Genomic DNA, 12,743 nt, shown 5'->3' with positions numbered 1-12,743 from the left:
GTCGCCCACATCCCACTCGGCGAGACGAGGAAAATTAGATGAGCCGAGAGTCGTTGGTCGCGGCTTCTTTTGAACTTCAGGTGGGACAAGAACTGAGCTTCGGAAGTCACAGCACCGGTTTTTAATCTCCGCCATGCCTCGCCTCCTCAACCCCTTCCCACGAGCCATCTTCCGTCCTTCCCTTCCGCCATGGCCGTCCATCGTGGGTCCGAGCCTCTTCTTCTCCCCAGCCGCCACCCCAACAGAGCCGCTAGGCTCGCCAAATCGCTCGCCAAGGGGACTCTCAAGCTCGCCATGTGGACCCTCTTCCTCGCCTGGATCGCCATGTTCTTCGTCATTCCCACCGAGGTCGGCACCGACTTTTACACCTACTGGGAGGACGCCACCAGCGGCACTCTCTACGGGACCCAAGGTTCGCTTCCCGACTTCTGTTTATGTGGTGAGAATCGGCTTTCCACTACTCGCCCCTGACTGTGTTCATGTGGTTCAGGAAGCGTTTTGCTGCTGTACTGTGCACCCATACTGTTGATAGCTGTGCTTGCCGTGCCTTACCTTCTCCTTTCTGGAGGACAAGACGACGTTCTCACGGAGTATGTATTACTTCTTTTGCTGCGGATGGCGCCTCCCGTTTGTTTGTTTAATTGCTCGAGTGGTCTGCCAGAGTCTAATATCAACTGTCCCCGCTGTTTTTTTTTTTTTTCCCCTTCTTTCCAAATGTAGAAAGAAGAGTCCAGGCCTCCGTCTAGGGACATTCCCGGTGTTGGTGGACGGCGTGTTTGGGGTCGTGACAGCCGCCGAGTTCATTGGCATAGCCATGTTCGTTGCGTTTGTGCTCTGGGCTGTTTATTGGTACACCGTGGTGAACTTCGAAATGTTGCCTAGTTATGGCAATCTAACCGCTTTCGAAAAGAGGTATGCGTGTGTGTCTTTGCTGCCTTGGCTATCCGTATGTGAGGTATTGCAATATTGTGTGCCTATAACAAAACGTTTGTGCTCTGTTCATGTCTACCATCAACAGCTGACTACTGTAGTAACTTCAGTTACTGTCCTTGTTCAGGGTTCAGATGTTGCAAATGTCAGCATATATATTCGGTTTGACTGCCTTGACGTGCTTGGCATTTTTATTTCTCCCAGTTGCCAGGGGATCAATTCTTCTTCGCCTAATTGACATCCCTTTTGAGCATGCTACCAGATATCATGTATGGTTGGGGAATCTCACCATGTTCCTGCTGACTATGCATGGACTCTGCTACTTCATTGTTTGGTTCATTCGAGGCATCGTATTAAAAAGTGTAAGTTCGTACTTTATCTTAGCTTGCACTAGGATGAATAGATAATTTCACTCATGCATGTGCTGCTTCGGCAGCTGAGATGTGGTTATGCTTGCCATTTACGGAACATTTCAATCTGAATGGCATTAAGCAAGTGGCTCACGAGTTGATATGCAATTACTGTGACTATATCACTTACCCAAAGTGGGTGGAACCTAGAGAAAGCTCTTGCCACATGACGTAATCGTATCTCTACGTATGTCTGCAGATAATAGAGTGGAAAAGTGATGGCGGTGCAAACTTCGCAGGCATAATCTGCTATTGCTTTGGATTTACCATGTGGGTGACCACGCTTCCTCCAGTAAGAAAGAGATTTTTTGAGCTCTTCTTCTACACTCATCAACTCTACATAATCTTCGTAATCTTCTTCGCTCTGCACGTTGGTGACACGTATGTCAGCAAAGCAGCAGGAGGAATTTTCCTGTTCATGCTTGACCGGTTTCTAAGATTCTGCCAGTCTCGAAAGGATGTTGATGTAATTTCTGCAACGTCCTTTCCATGTGGATCAGTGAGCTTGGTCATATCCAAACCCAAGAGTATGATACTTCTCCCGTGATTCTTTAATTGGGTAGAGCACTTCTCTTTACCGTAAGTAATTCTCATGTGATATTGCAGATCTACAGTACAATGCTCTTGGTTTCATCTTCCTGCGAGTGCGAGAAATATCTTGGCTCCAGTGGCATCCCTTTAGTGTTTCATCGAGTCCTCTTGATGGCAGCCATCATCTTTCGGTCCTAATAAAGTCCGTTGGGGAATGGACGGGAAAGCTCGGAAAAAGTGTATCTGACCTACTGGTTACTCAACGGCTGTATGAACCCAATGCTAGCATTGTGGCTTCCGTGGAGGGACCTTACGGGCATGAATCTCCATATCACTTAACGTGAGTCTTTTTCGATTACTTTGGCATGTACAATAGCGACGCGAGTTATTTGTTACCATTAGTCTAATCAGCGCAATTCAAACACATTCCATGGCATTCAATGTAGAGCATTCACCTCATCTATATATAAACGCTGGTTTATCCAGAATACCCAAGAAAAGAACAGCAAATTGTTGACTTCATCGCCATATATATATATAAATGCTGGTTTATCAAGAATACCCAAGAAAAGCACTTCAAATTGTTGTTTCATCGCCATTTATATTGTTATCATGGAATAAACTTAGCTTGAAATTTGTTTAATAGGCTTGGTTTAAGTCACTTACAAGTTAGAAGCCTCTCGTCAGATGTTTTAGGGGAGGACTAAGTTTGCCTTATTGTTCCCCCAGGTATAAAAAGCTTATTCTGGTAGCAGGAGGCAGTGGGATATCCCCTTTCTTTGCGATTTTGAGTGATGTTCTTCATCGCGTTAGGGATGATAAACCTTGTCTTCCAAGAGACATTTTGATCATCTGGGCAGTAAAAAGATCGAACGAGATTTCTCTTCTTTCGACCATTGACATGGATTCTATTTGTCCGTCTTCCTCAGATAAAGTTAATGTTGACATCCGCGTGTATGTCACTCGAGAATCAGAACCTTCTTTGGTAGGTTAAGCTGCTGTTTCTTTTCTATTATTTGCTTTCCGTGACTCTGTAGTTTGAGGCTTTGGCCATTGCTAACTGCAGGAAGAGGGTAAAATTGAGAAGCTTATATCCTTGAATACAAGATCAAGAGGAGGAAGCATGTCAGTTTTGGTTGGTACAGGAAATAAAATATGGTCTGGAGCTTATGTTATCGTCTCCATTCTTGGCTTCCTGATAACATTGGCTTTGTTGGACGTGTGCTACCTAAACCCATATAGCATTTCTGCATGGTGGTATAGAGGGATTTTGTTTATGGGATGCATGGTTGTTAGTGTCATAATTTTTGGGGGTGGTGTTATCTACTTCTGGCATCGGTTTGAAAATGTGACTCCAACTGGGGAGGAAGACAGTGAAGAGAGTGAAAGGATTGCCTGTACGCTGGATCAAGAAACAGCACGAAACAAGCTTTGTGAAAATACTAATGTATTCTATGGTCACAGACCAGACTTCAAAGGTAAAAGATCTCCTTTTGACAATCTTAGTTTCATCTTGTTGTTTTGATGGTAATAAGTCAATAAATGCTACTGGGGCTATAAATTCATTCCCTAGATATTGGTAGAGAGCTTAATGGGCGCTTTTGAGTCCATGTGGAGAATAAAACAATGCTTGACTAAGGAAAGGTCGAGTTCTCGAGTTGTCGGTGGCACTTGTCATGTCTTCATGTCTAATAAAGCAGATGACTTGGGTTTTCTTATTTCAGATACCAATACATATCGTCTAAATTCCTAATTACCATACATGATAATGCTGCTTCAGATTTTACTACTCAATGCTTACTGATTTATGATCTTATGTTGATACTGGTGGTGACACTTTGAAACTTTGTATGCAGAAATTTTTGGATCGGTCTTGGATTCCTGGGGTTGTGTGGATGTTGGTGTAATTGTGTGCGGTCCGCGAACTCTTCAATCAAGTGTTGCAAAAGAAATCAGGTCACAGGATTTAAGAAGAAAGGGCAATAGCCCTGTTTTCCATTTTAACAGCCATAGCTTTGATTTGTAGCCTTCACCATGAGATCATATTAGTTTGGAACATAACAATATTGGTATGGGAGCTTTATTTACGGGTCCAAATAGGTGTCCAATAAGAAGCTTATTCTCAACTGGCAGCATCTTTAATCTACACCTCGCTCTATACATAACGCTGCAATTTGCCGAGTTTGACACTGTCTACATTCTAGTTCCATTTTGGTCTGACTGCTGCCTCGCATATAACAAGACTATCTAGTCGTAAACTATTTTGGTCTGAACTGACTGACTTCTTGACAGCGTAAGATAACTACCCAGAGTAGGACTTGGAGGACTACTTCGTCGTACATCTTCCTTCGCTGACACACAGTAATGTGATTATAAGTCTCTAATTGCAGAGTCGTACCTCCAATGGAGACGAGACTTGGCCCTTCCGTTTGCTAGACGGAGCGCGAAACACACACACGCACACACAGATATACGGGGGCCTCGGACTTGGACCGCTGGATATCCCTTCTTAGCAGTTGCATATTATCAAGTCCCACCCAAGGGGGCCTTCTGTACATGTGCATGTACGTGCGCACGCATTCGCATATACACTTTTAGAGAGTACAGGTTAACGCAGTACTGGAGTAGACCTTCGAATTGGGACTCTAAATATTATGTATCCTTCGAGAGAAATCTCGGAGCGGAAAAATATAACTGTGGAACAAGTGGAACTTGTGGTTTTAATCACCGCCAGAGAAGTTAAGTCGAAAAGGACTCTCTCTTAAGCGGATCCTGGATTACAGTCGCAGATAAATTAGAAGCAACGGCAATGTAGTGTGAGATGCTGTTGAGGTTGTCCCCAGCCCAGAGAGAAGACATGTCACTATCTTGTTCTACAAGATGTGGTTTTTGGTGCATTTGCATGGACAAGACTTCTGCTTGGGCCGCTGCAAGCTGAAGCTGCAATTGCGACACTTGATTCTGCAAGTAAGATATCGTGCCTACGCACCCATACACGGGGTCTCTCACCCTTGCGTTCGCCTCGTACACTAAACTACTCACTGCATCTCCTCTCTGATTCACCGGAAGTTCCTGCAAAAGTAACAGTTCAGACATTTTAATTACTCTGAATGATCTGAAACTGCCCTATGAAACATTGAAAGTGACTGAAGTCATCTTGGCCGATCCTATTAAACATATATGTCAGACGCACATTTGTCGCTGAACGTCACAGATTCTATAGTCCATCATTGTTGTGTCCATAGATCTGGAAAAAATATTAGTGCACAAGCAGCACTAGATCATGTCTGCATCAAAGGCCGGAAATACAGTTGCACTTACTCAACATGGATCAACAGACCTAGAAATAGGTACCTACTTCGGATCGCGCACAGAGAGAGAGAGAGAGAGAGAGACCTGTAACATTTTGCAGAGATTACTGGCCCCAAAGACCTTATGAACAATGGCAAACTTATGAGGGTCGTGGGGTGGGAAATATGGAGCGAAGACGCAATCCTTGGAGCAGCGGCGTCTCAGCAGCTTGCAAGAAGCACACGGCGAAGATCCTGATGATCCTCCCATAATTCCCTTCCCCCAGTTTTGTGTATCACGAAAACACTCGACCCTTTTGACGTAAGAAGAAGAAACCAGACCCTCAGTATATGTTGCAGCAGCACTTTGTCGCAAGCTTAGAGTTGAAGACAAAAGAGCATGTGAGGATGCCCATTTATACTAGGGCGAAGGCGACAGTATGGACGTGTTTAGCCTAGCCTGGTGCGGTGTAGAAAAATTGGGGATGCACATGTTTTGTTTTGAAATCTAAACACCATCATAATTACTCCATCAGAAAACGTACTATCTAGATCGCAGATGGAGATTAGGATTATTCCCTGTAAAGTCGTTTATTGACTTTAATTTTTTTGTTTTAAAGTTTTAAGACACAAGACGAGCAACGGGAGGGAGAGATTGACCACCGCCCTAGGCGCGTGATGGGTTGGCAATCTCGATCCATGCAGTTGTGTAGCTTCCACGTTCTTCTTTGACTCTCTCTCTCTCCACATCCACATAATGATTAATAGTTTAATTGGCCTGCCTTCCGGGTGTAATCCCCCCTTTTTTTCCAATTGAATTACCTTAGATTTCAATTTCCAGAAGGTGGTTTAATTGAATAATGTTGGCGTTTTGAAAGGGCAACCCAATGTTATGTCGGAGAGTAATCCATTCCATACAAGACTTCACTCTCTATTTCAAGTTCACACGCATGGAACTCTCTTCCAAGTCTCTAACCATGAAACCATGATCATATGTCCAATGCGCCATGATATCTCTAGCTAGGTCCAATCTGAATGCTCGCTAATCGCTGGTGAAGCTTCTCGTGAATATCTCTCTCTCTCTCTCTCTCTCTTGAAATTAACCCTAAGCATAATGAGTTGGTTCTCTTACCTACTAAACTTCTGCACATGAGCCATCGCTAATCTTACTGTCTAGGAGTTACGGGAAGCGTTGTGCCTGTGCATACGCCATCAAACTTATAAGCTAGTACATATTCATGGTATCGTTCAAGTAATGACTTGCTCTCTTTACAACAATAACATAAGGATTGATTATGCACAATTATGTAAATGAGTGCACGCTCATCTTATGAAACGAGGCCATGAGTTTGTGTTTGATTTCAAGACAGCCTGGTGATTGGACTGCCGAGGTGACCCGGCTAAAGCAAAGTTCCGAGGGGCGAAGGTTTTCAAACTCCAAAGAGCTGCTTGGATAGCCATTGAATCCTCACATGAAACCCTAGGTTGAATAATGCCATAAAGAGCTCCCTGGATAGCTTCTAAATCCTGTCATCTGGCACGAGGGTAGAACCATTCGGAGATGCAAATCGCAGCAGAAACTTGAGCATTTGGGGCAAGATTAGAACCACACAAACACCCTACCGCAGGATGTTTATCAGCAAAGATGCCATGTCGATGCCTATTGTCATACCACAAAGAAGTGGAATTACCACTGCCGATGATCTGTCTGACAAAGGTAGGAGCCAAGTACTACCTCACACCATCACTGCAATCGTCATACCACGTTGTTTAACAACCTAATTGAGGGAACCTGAACAAGCGTAGCAGATTCACAAAATTATCGGTAAGAGCAGGTTAATGAGAATGAAGGTTAATCGCAGCACGCACACCGGCATTCTTGCGTAGGTTATGTCGTGCGTTTGTGATGCCCTCACTGCACCTGCCGGCCCTGGATGGTGGCCCCGGGAATCTTTTTCATTTTGCTTACCTATACAAGTCTTCGCCTTTTCTTAGCATTGGCTGTTTTTTTCTTTTTTTCCTCCCAAATCATGTGAGAATGAATAAAATTCCTTGAAAAATGACTCGGAGGAATTGCTCGACAAATAAGCTTTTCCGCTCAATCCTTGAGATCGATTAATCTTTTGGGACTGCCGCAGTGTTATTTTCTCTTTCGCAAATTCTGTGAAATTGAGTTGATATATACATAAAAGATAACAATCTGCTATTGTCAATGAAATTTGGGCTAATATTTAGTTAAAAGGGTTTGATAAGAAATAAAATGAGAAACAAAAATCGGAACGCCTACTCTTGAGTCTGAATTTCTTGTAGTGGGTTTGCTACCTCGCAAAACGCGTTCGCCAATATTTCAAACCCCTAAGCTCTAGGAAGTGGAAAAACACTAACGCTTCGAAAGGTGAGAAACTTGTTCGCTTAATTCAACCTTCGTGAAAGCAAAAATATTAAATAAGGGAAACGGACAGACATCTTTCACCGTTGTAGAGACATTATATAGCGTACAAACTTCGATGCGAACATTGACGCCCTCGGTTCTTAAGATGCCCTAACTCTTCAAATCTGAAAAGCGGTGCAAGTGAGGAGTGAAGTTTGACAATGGCAGTCTATGTAATGAGCGGGTCTTAAGCAGAATGTGCTGTAAATTCGACAGCATTTCAGCAGACAAAGGCTTTTCATATCCCGAATCGATCGGCGAAAATTCAAATTTGAAGTTCCGATGATCGCCCATCACAAGATGAAAACATTAGACTCAGGATGAAGCAGCTATAGCATGATATCATGGCTTGACCAAGCTCATTCGTTTCCATACAGCTCATCTTGTTTTTGCCCCTCGGATACTAGCAATTCAGGTTCTCAGACTTCTTTGAAGGTGACAACCTAGAAAGAAAATGCACGAATAGTGAAGACCTGACATTGTGCCGTGGCACTGATGATTCAACTGCTGTGAAACAATCCACCTTAGTAACATGTGACCGCATGGGCAACACCCATTTGAAACTTAATAATTATGAAGTTCAGCCTGCAACTCGCACGTACAACGGAAGAACTTGAAATGTAGCCTCATCTATTCTGAACAGAATTACTTAGCCAGGCTCCATATCCATAAGTTCATCCATCTTGTAATTGAGTGTTCATAACAGTTGAAAGAAGTTCAAAATGCAATATATAATTTCAAAAGGACTGACAACCCATACAAAGATGCTTTTTGGACCTGATAACACGATGGACGTAGCAGTAATCCCCATGATAAATCTATGTGGTCACAAATCAAGCAACTTGGAGCCTATCATATATGCATGATAAACATATGGCAAGCTCTTTTAAGTGTTGAAACTGTACCGTCTCTTCACATCGAGGGTCAAGGTTACAACTTAAGCTGCTTTCAGATCATCCAGATTTAGGAAATGAACCAATACACTCAAAGATGTATGTGCAAGGTAAGGAGACTGAACCGAACCTGGAATTTTAGTATGTGTGTGAGTTTCTCCCAGTTGACCTTGAAGTCTGGCATTCTGAAAATTTCCTTGCATTACGCTTCTTTATACTTTCTCTAAACAGAACACTTGCAACAGGTTGGATTTCTCTGAATGTAGAAGCTTGCAGTTGGCTTTTCTCCATTTCTTTCCTCTTCAAATATTTCACTGCCTTTGCCTCAACTGTATATACCAAGATGAGTCAAACTACAGCATGACTATGCTTAGCATCCCAGTTCACTGCAAAGTCCTTATCAAAATTGCAGTTGAAGGCACTCCCCCAATCAAATAAGTGCTAGTAGTCCCAAGTCAAGATTGAAAGAAGTCTCTAAATTCTCATGGTAAAATCCAAAATCAACTTTATACATGGAGAGCTTGATCAGCAGAATTTCACATCTGACGGTCCACACAATCAAACATTTCCCTAGACACACTGATTTATCTGATTCAGGCTTCATATGGTCAAATCTGCTAAAGGGGGAACGTATATATAACTCCATTAAAATTGACCAGTATATTGCTTGTGTGGCAGCACTGACAAGCTGTCCTAAATTGATGCGTAGTTCACTCAAATTGGGAAGTATTTCGATCCAAGTGCTATAAGTATGCCCAAGATCTGGCGGGCTGGTTTTCAATGGAAAGAACAATTTTGCATGTCGAGAATCAGAATTGATCAAAATAGTTTAGGAATTAAAGTAGATAATCACTGTGCAAATTTTTTTAACAGTGTTGCCTTGTAGATCAACAAAGGACACAACTAATTAATGCAAACAGGGTACTTCTTCATCATCACATCTAATGTCAGGTTTGTTTTTTTTGTTGTCATCACTACTGTGAGCCAAGGGATAAATTTACCCCTACTGGCAAAAGAAGCTCAAAAGGTAAAGGAAATAGGCTCAACAGCTGTCCATCTGTATCAGCTTGTCTAATAGATTCCTTGAAAAATGAAATCACCAGTCAAAGCTCTGTAGTCTTTGAATACAGCAGAACGACTAAATGTTACTTTCTTCACTCCCACGACCTTTCTCTGTAAGCGCTTAGCGTTAAGAATACTTAGATATAAACTTGATCAAATGAAGCAACTCAAATGGTGCATCCGCAAACAATGTAACTCCACCAAAACACTTTCCTGAAAGAAATAAATGTAACATGAGTTTGAACTATCAAAAACATTGTCAATTGTACCAATCCCGAAAGTGCATCATGAAGTAAGATTCAGCGAATTCTTTTACGGCTTATATCCTTTCTTGAGCAGTGTAAACTATTTTCAAAGAGAGAACATTCATGGATAATTGATATGATAGAGGCAGGACAAGCGGTAGAGATAAGATCAGATAAAAATCGATAAGACTTAATGCTTTACTACACAACAATACCACTGCATGAACCAGTGGATGCAATAGCAATGTCCTTGAGACTTCCTATTCTCTGGATATCTCCAGTGAAATTTTCCAGGCCAGAAGTATCAGTCCTCCGAAGACATAGAAGAGCATTTTCACATGCCTGGATGGCAAAGGAGGGAAAAAGAAACTGCAAGTTATAATTCAGCAAGGTCATAAGCATCCAAAGCAAAATGGTCCACATCCACAGCAGATCCACGTGCTGATTTTAAGCTATGTAGCACGGACACGACACCGGACACGGGACACGATACGACACGACACGCCGACACGTCCTTTCTCAAAAAATAGAGAATTCCGACACGTTAGGACACGTTGTATATTAAATGAATATTTTTTATATATGCATGATATATTATTATTTTTATAATTTTTTATAAAACAGAAAATTTACTAAAAGAGTTCTTATAATCCAAAGAAAGCTCATGCCATGAATACTTCCGTAATTTGATCCCAACCAGCCTAGAAAATAAATAAAAAATAAAAAAATAAATCCTGTTATCTGCACGCTTCCTCTCCTCTCTCACGTCACCTCGCCTTCTCTCTTTACTTTTTAAAAAATCTCCGACACCTTTCTCCTCCTCTCTCTCTCTCTCTCTCTCTCTCTCTCTCGCTCTCTCTCTCCCTCTTCTCTGTTTTGAAAACACCACCGAAAACCTCTTTCTCCTCTCTGTTGCCCCCCTCTCTGTCTCTTCACTTCTTGAAAAAATCTCACCCCCCTCTCTCTGTCAGTCCTCTCTGTGTCGCGAAACCAACCACGGCGTCGACCACCATGATTTTTGCTACTCGCTCCGTCTTCCGGCTCGTTCGCTCTCTCTGCTCCAGCGCACACGAAGGCCGTTCTCTGCTTGGGCGCTCGCGTCACCGGCTCCCTCTCTCATCTCTCTCATGGCCCGAAACGCTCTTCCTCCTTCCCCCACCGTTCTCTGCCCTTCGAATCTGCTTTTCCCCCGCCCTCTTTCCTCACCGACTCGCGTGTCCCCCGGCGTGTCGCTGGCATTGACTACGTGTCGAACGCGTGTCGGAGCGTATCGGACGCGTGTCCGAGTCCGACGCGTGTCCGACACCGACACGCCCAGGGGTTTGGCGTGTCGGTGCTACATAGATTTTAAGGTGGAAAGCCCTCAAAAAGACAATGGTAAACAAATCAAAGACTAGTGTGACCAAAGTGAGGTAACTGTTACTACTCGTGGATAATCAAGTATAATATGTATTAAAGAGCTACAGCATCAATAGTCCTCCGTCCATGTTAACGGTCCTAGTTTGGATTGTGAATGCATAGTAGAGGGAAAGGCAGAGAGCAATTTGTCAATGCAAAATCAATACATTCATAACCAACTTCTATGTCAGACAATGCACTATATGTCTGCAACTAAACATATTTCGTTATTGACAGAGTTTTCTTTAAGGAAGTCCGAAGTAGTAGCCTTGATCCACCATGTCTTCATACAGCGACTTACTTGACGAGTCAATTAGAACTTCATGCATATGCCAATGAAACTGGTCAATAAGATACAACACCACCGTAATGCTAATACTACCTTGAAGATATACAGTTTCAAACTTAGTTTTTCAAACCGTTACCAACTGGATTTGGAAATAAGAACAGATATCAGATATCTCTCCCATATAGTCATGAAGAAATGCACATTGCTTCATTTTCCACTTAGAATTTCAATGAAAACTTTGACAGGTCATTGGAACTATTGCAGTAATGATAGGCTACCTTTGTGGCTATAGGATAAAAACCATTGTCAAGCGCATCCTTGGCAAAGTTCTCCCATTCAATATGTCCAACTTGTAGCCATTGATGAACTCCAGATTTGTTTTTCCGAAAAACAAGCGCTTCGTACCTCAGTGCCAAGCAACTCTGATAAGATGAGACATACCAAACACAAAGGGTTAACATATAAAATAAAAAAAAAGATCCATGAAAGGCTGCATCCAAGGCTGTAAGAATGTGATGAGCATGCGACTAAGGAAGCCCCTAATTCATCGATAATTCCATCAAGGATCTGCTTCAATGTTGTCAAATGGTCGTAACAAGAACGAAGAAAACGATGACATAAGTCAGCTTATCAGTTCGTCTTCCTGAAACATGCATAAAGTAACTCATAGGTTCCTCTTTCAGTTTTTTTATTCATGAACAACAGAAGAGGACGCATCTGTGGAACGTACCTCAAAATCGCCTATAACGGCAAAAGCTCGAACCAGGAACTCGAGAACTGAAAGCACATGGACAACGTTCTCATCCACAATCTCACGAAGAATACAAAGAGACTGGAATCTCATGAACTGTTCTAGGCTCGATCGCACTTGAACCGCCGATTTCACGTCCTTGGAAACCAGCAAGGTCCGGAGAACGCCGAGAGTCGCATCATCGAACCTGCGCATGGTGATGAAGTTGCAATTTCAACCTGAACGATGCTGGCGACGTGCGTGTATTAGCGTTGTGAATCGAGCATCGAAAGTGAACCTTCTGAGCTTGATAAGGGAGAGAAAGAGAGAGACTTCCGGCAAGGAGAGCGCGTCCGCCATTTTTCGAGATTGCAAAAGAAGCTATCGATGGCGCCACTTTCTCACTTCACCTCTCTCCGCCTGCTGGTATGACTTGGGCTTTTCAGGCCCACGGTAACATCGGCCCTCAGAAAGTGAAAATAAAATATTGCACCAGTCAAAGGGGCTCGGCGTCGCAGCGGCGGAGACGATGAG

General features: G+C 42.9%; 3 protein-coding genes across 5 annotated transcripts; 1 reads left to right on the top strand and 2 right to left on the bottom strand.

The window, feature by feature from the left end:
• The first annotated feature begins 28 nt into the window (after positions 1-28).
• Positions 29-4,052, top strand: LOC115745975 (ferric reduction oxidase 7, chloroplastic-like). The gene is made up of 9 exons (XM_030681637.2): positions 29-412; positions 491-590; positions 721-912; positions 1,058-1,292; positions 1,540-1,867; positions 1,947-2,211; positions 2,601-2,856; positions 2,938-3,349; positions 3,728-4,052. The coding sequence occupies exons 1-9, from the start codon at positions 190-192 to the stop codon at positions 3,895-3,897; spliced, it is 2,181 nt and encodes a 726-aa protein (XP_030537497.1). The 5' UTR covers positions 29-189; the 3' UTR covers positions 3,898-4,052.
• A 454-nt stretch (positions 4,053-4,506) lies between these two features.
• On the bottom strand, positions 4,507-5,532 carry LOC115745993 (LOB domain-containing protein 12-like). Its single transcript, XM_030681666.2, has 2 exons — positions 5,268-5,532; positions 4,507-4,943 (listed from the first exon to the last, which is right to left on the bottom strand). Exons 1-2 carry the CDS (start codon positions 5,430-5,432, stop codon positions 4,611-4,613), a joined length of 498 nt encoding a protein of 165 aa, XP_030537526.2. The 5' UTR covers positions 5,433-5,532; the 3' UTR covers positions 4,507-4,610.
• Positions 5,533-7,628: 2,096 nt separating this feature from the next.
• LOC115745989 (protein DOUBLE-STRAND BREAK FORMATION) lies at positions 7,629-12,654 on the bottom strand. 3 transcript variants are annotated; one of them, XM_030681659.1, is made up of 5 exons: positions 12,508-12,654; positions 12,210-12,417; positions 11,758-11,901; positions 10,008-10,134; positions 7,629-8,814 (listed from the first exon to the last, which is right to left on the bottom strand). In XM_030681659.1, the coding sequence occupies exons 1-5, from the start codon at positions 12,567-12,569 to the stop codon at positions 8,624-8,626; spliced, it is 732 nt and encodes a 243-aa protein (XP_030537519.1). In that variant the 5' UTR covers positions 12,570-12,654; the 3' UTR covers positions 7,629-8,623. The 3 variants fall into 3 exon arrangements, with proteins under 3 accessions (XP_030537519.1, XP_030537522.1, XP_030537520.1); XM_030681662.2 differs by having other exon boundaries at positions 8,672-8,881; XM_030681660.2 differs by having other exon boundaries at positions 8,672-8,871.
• Between the last annotated feature and the right edge of the window lie 89 nt (positions 12,655-12,743).

Source organism: Rhodamnia argentea, chromosome 6, assembly GCF_020921035.1.
Source record: "Rhodamnia argentea isolate NSW1041297 chromosome 6, ASM2092103v1, whole genome shotgun sequence".
NCBI classification, from domain to species: Eukaryota; Viridiplantae; Streptophyta; class Magnoliopsida; order Myrtales; family Myrtaceae; genus Rhodamnia; species Rhodamnia argentea.
The sequence above is the reverse complement of the archived record's forward strand: the minus strand, read 5'-3'. Positions and strand labels throughout refer to the sequence as shown.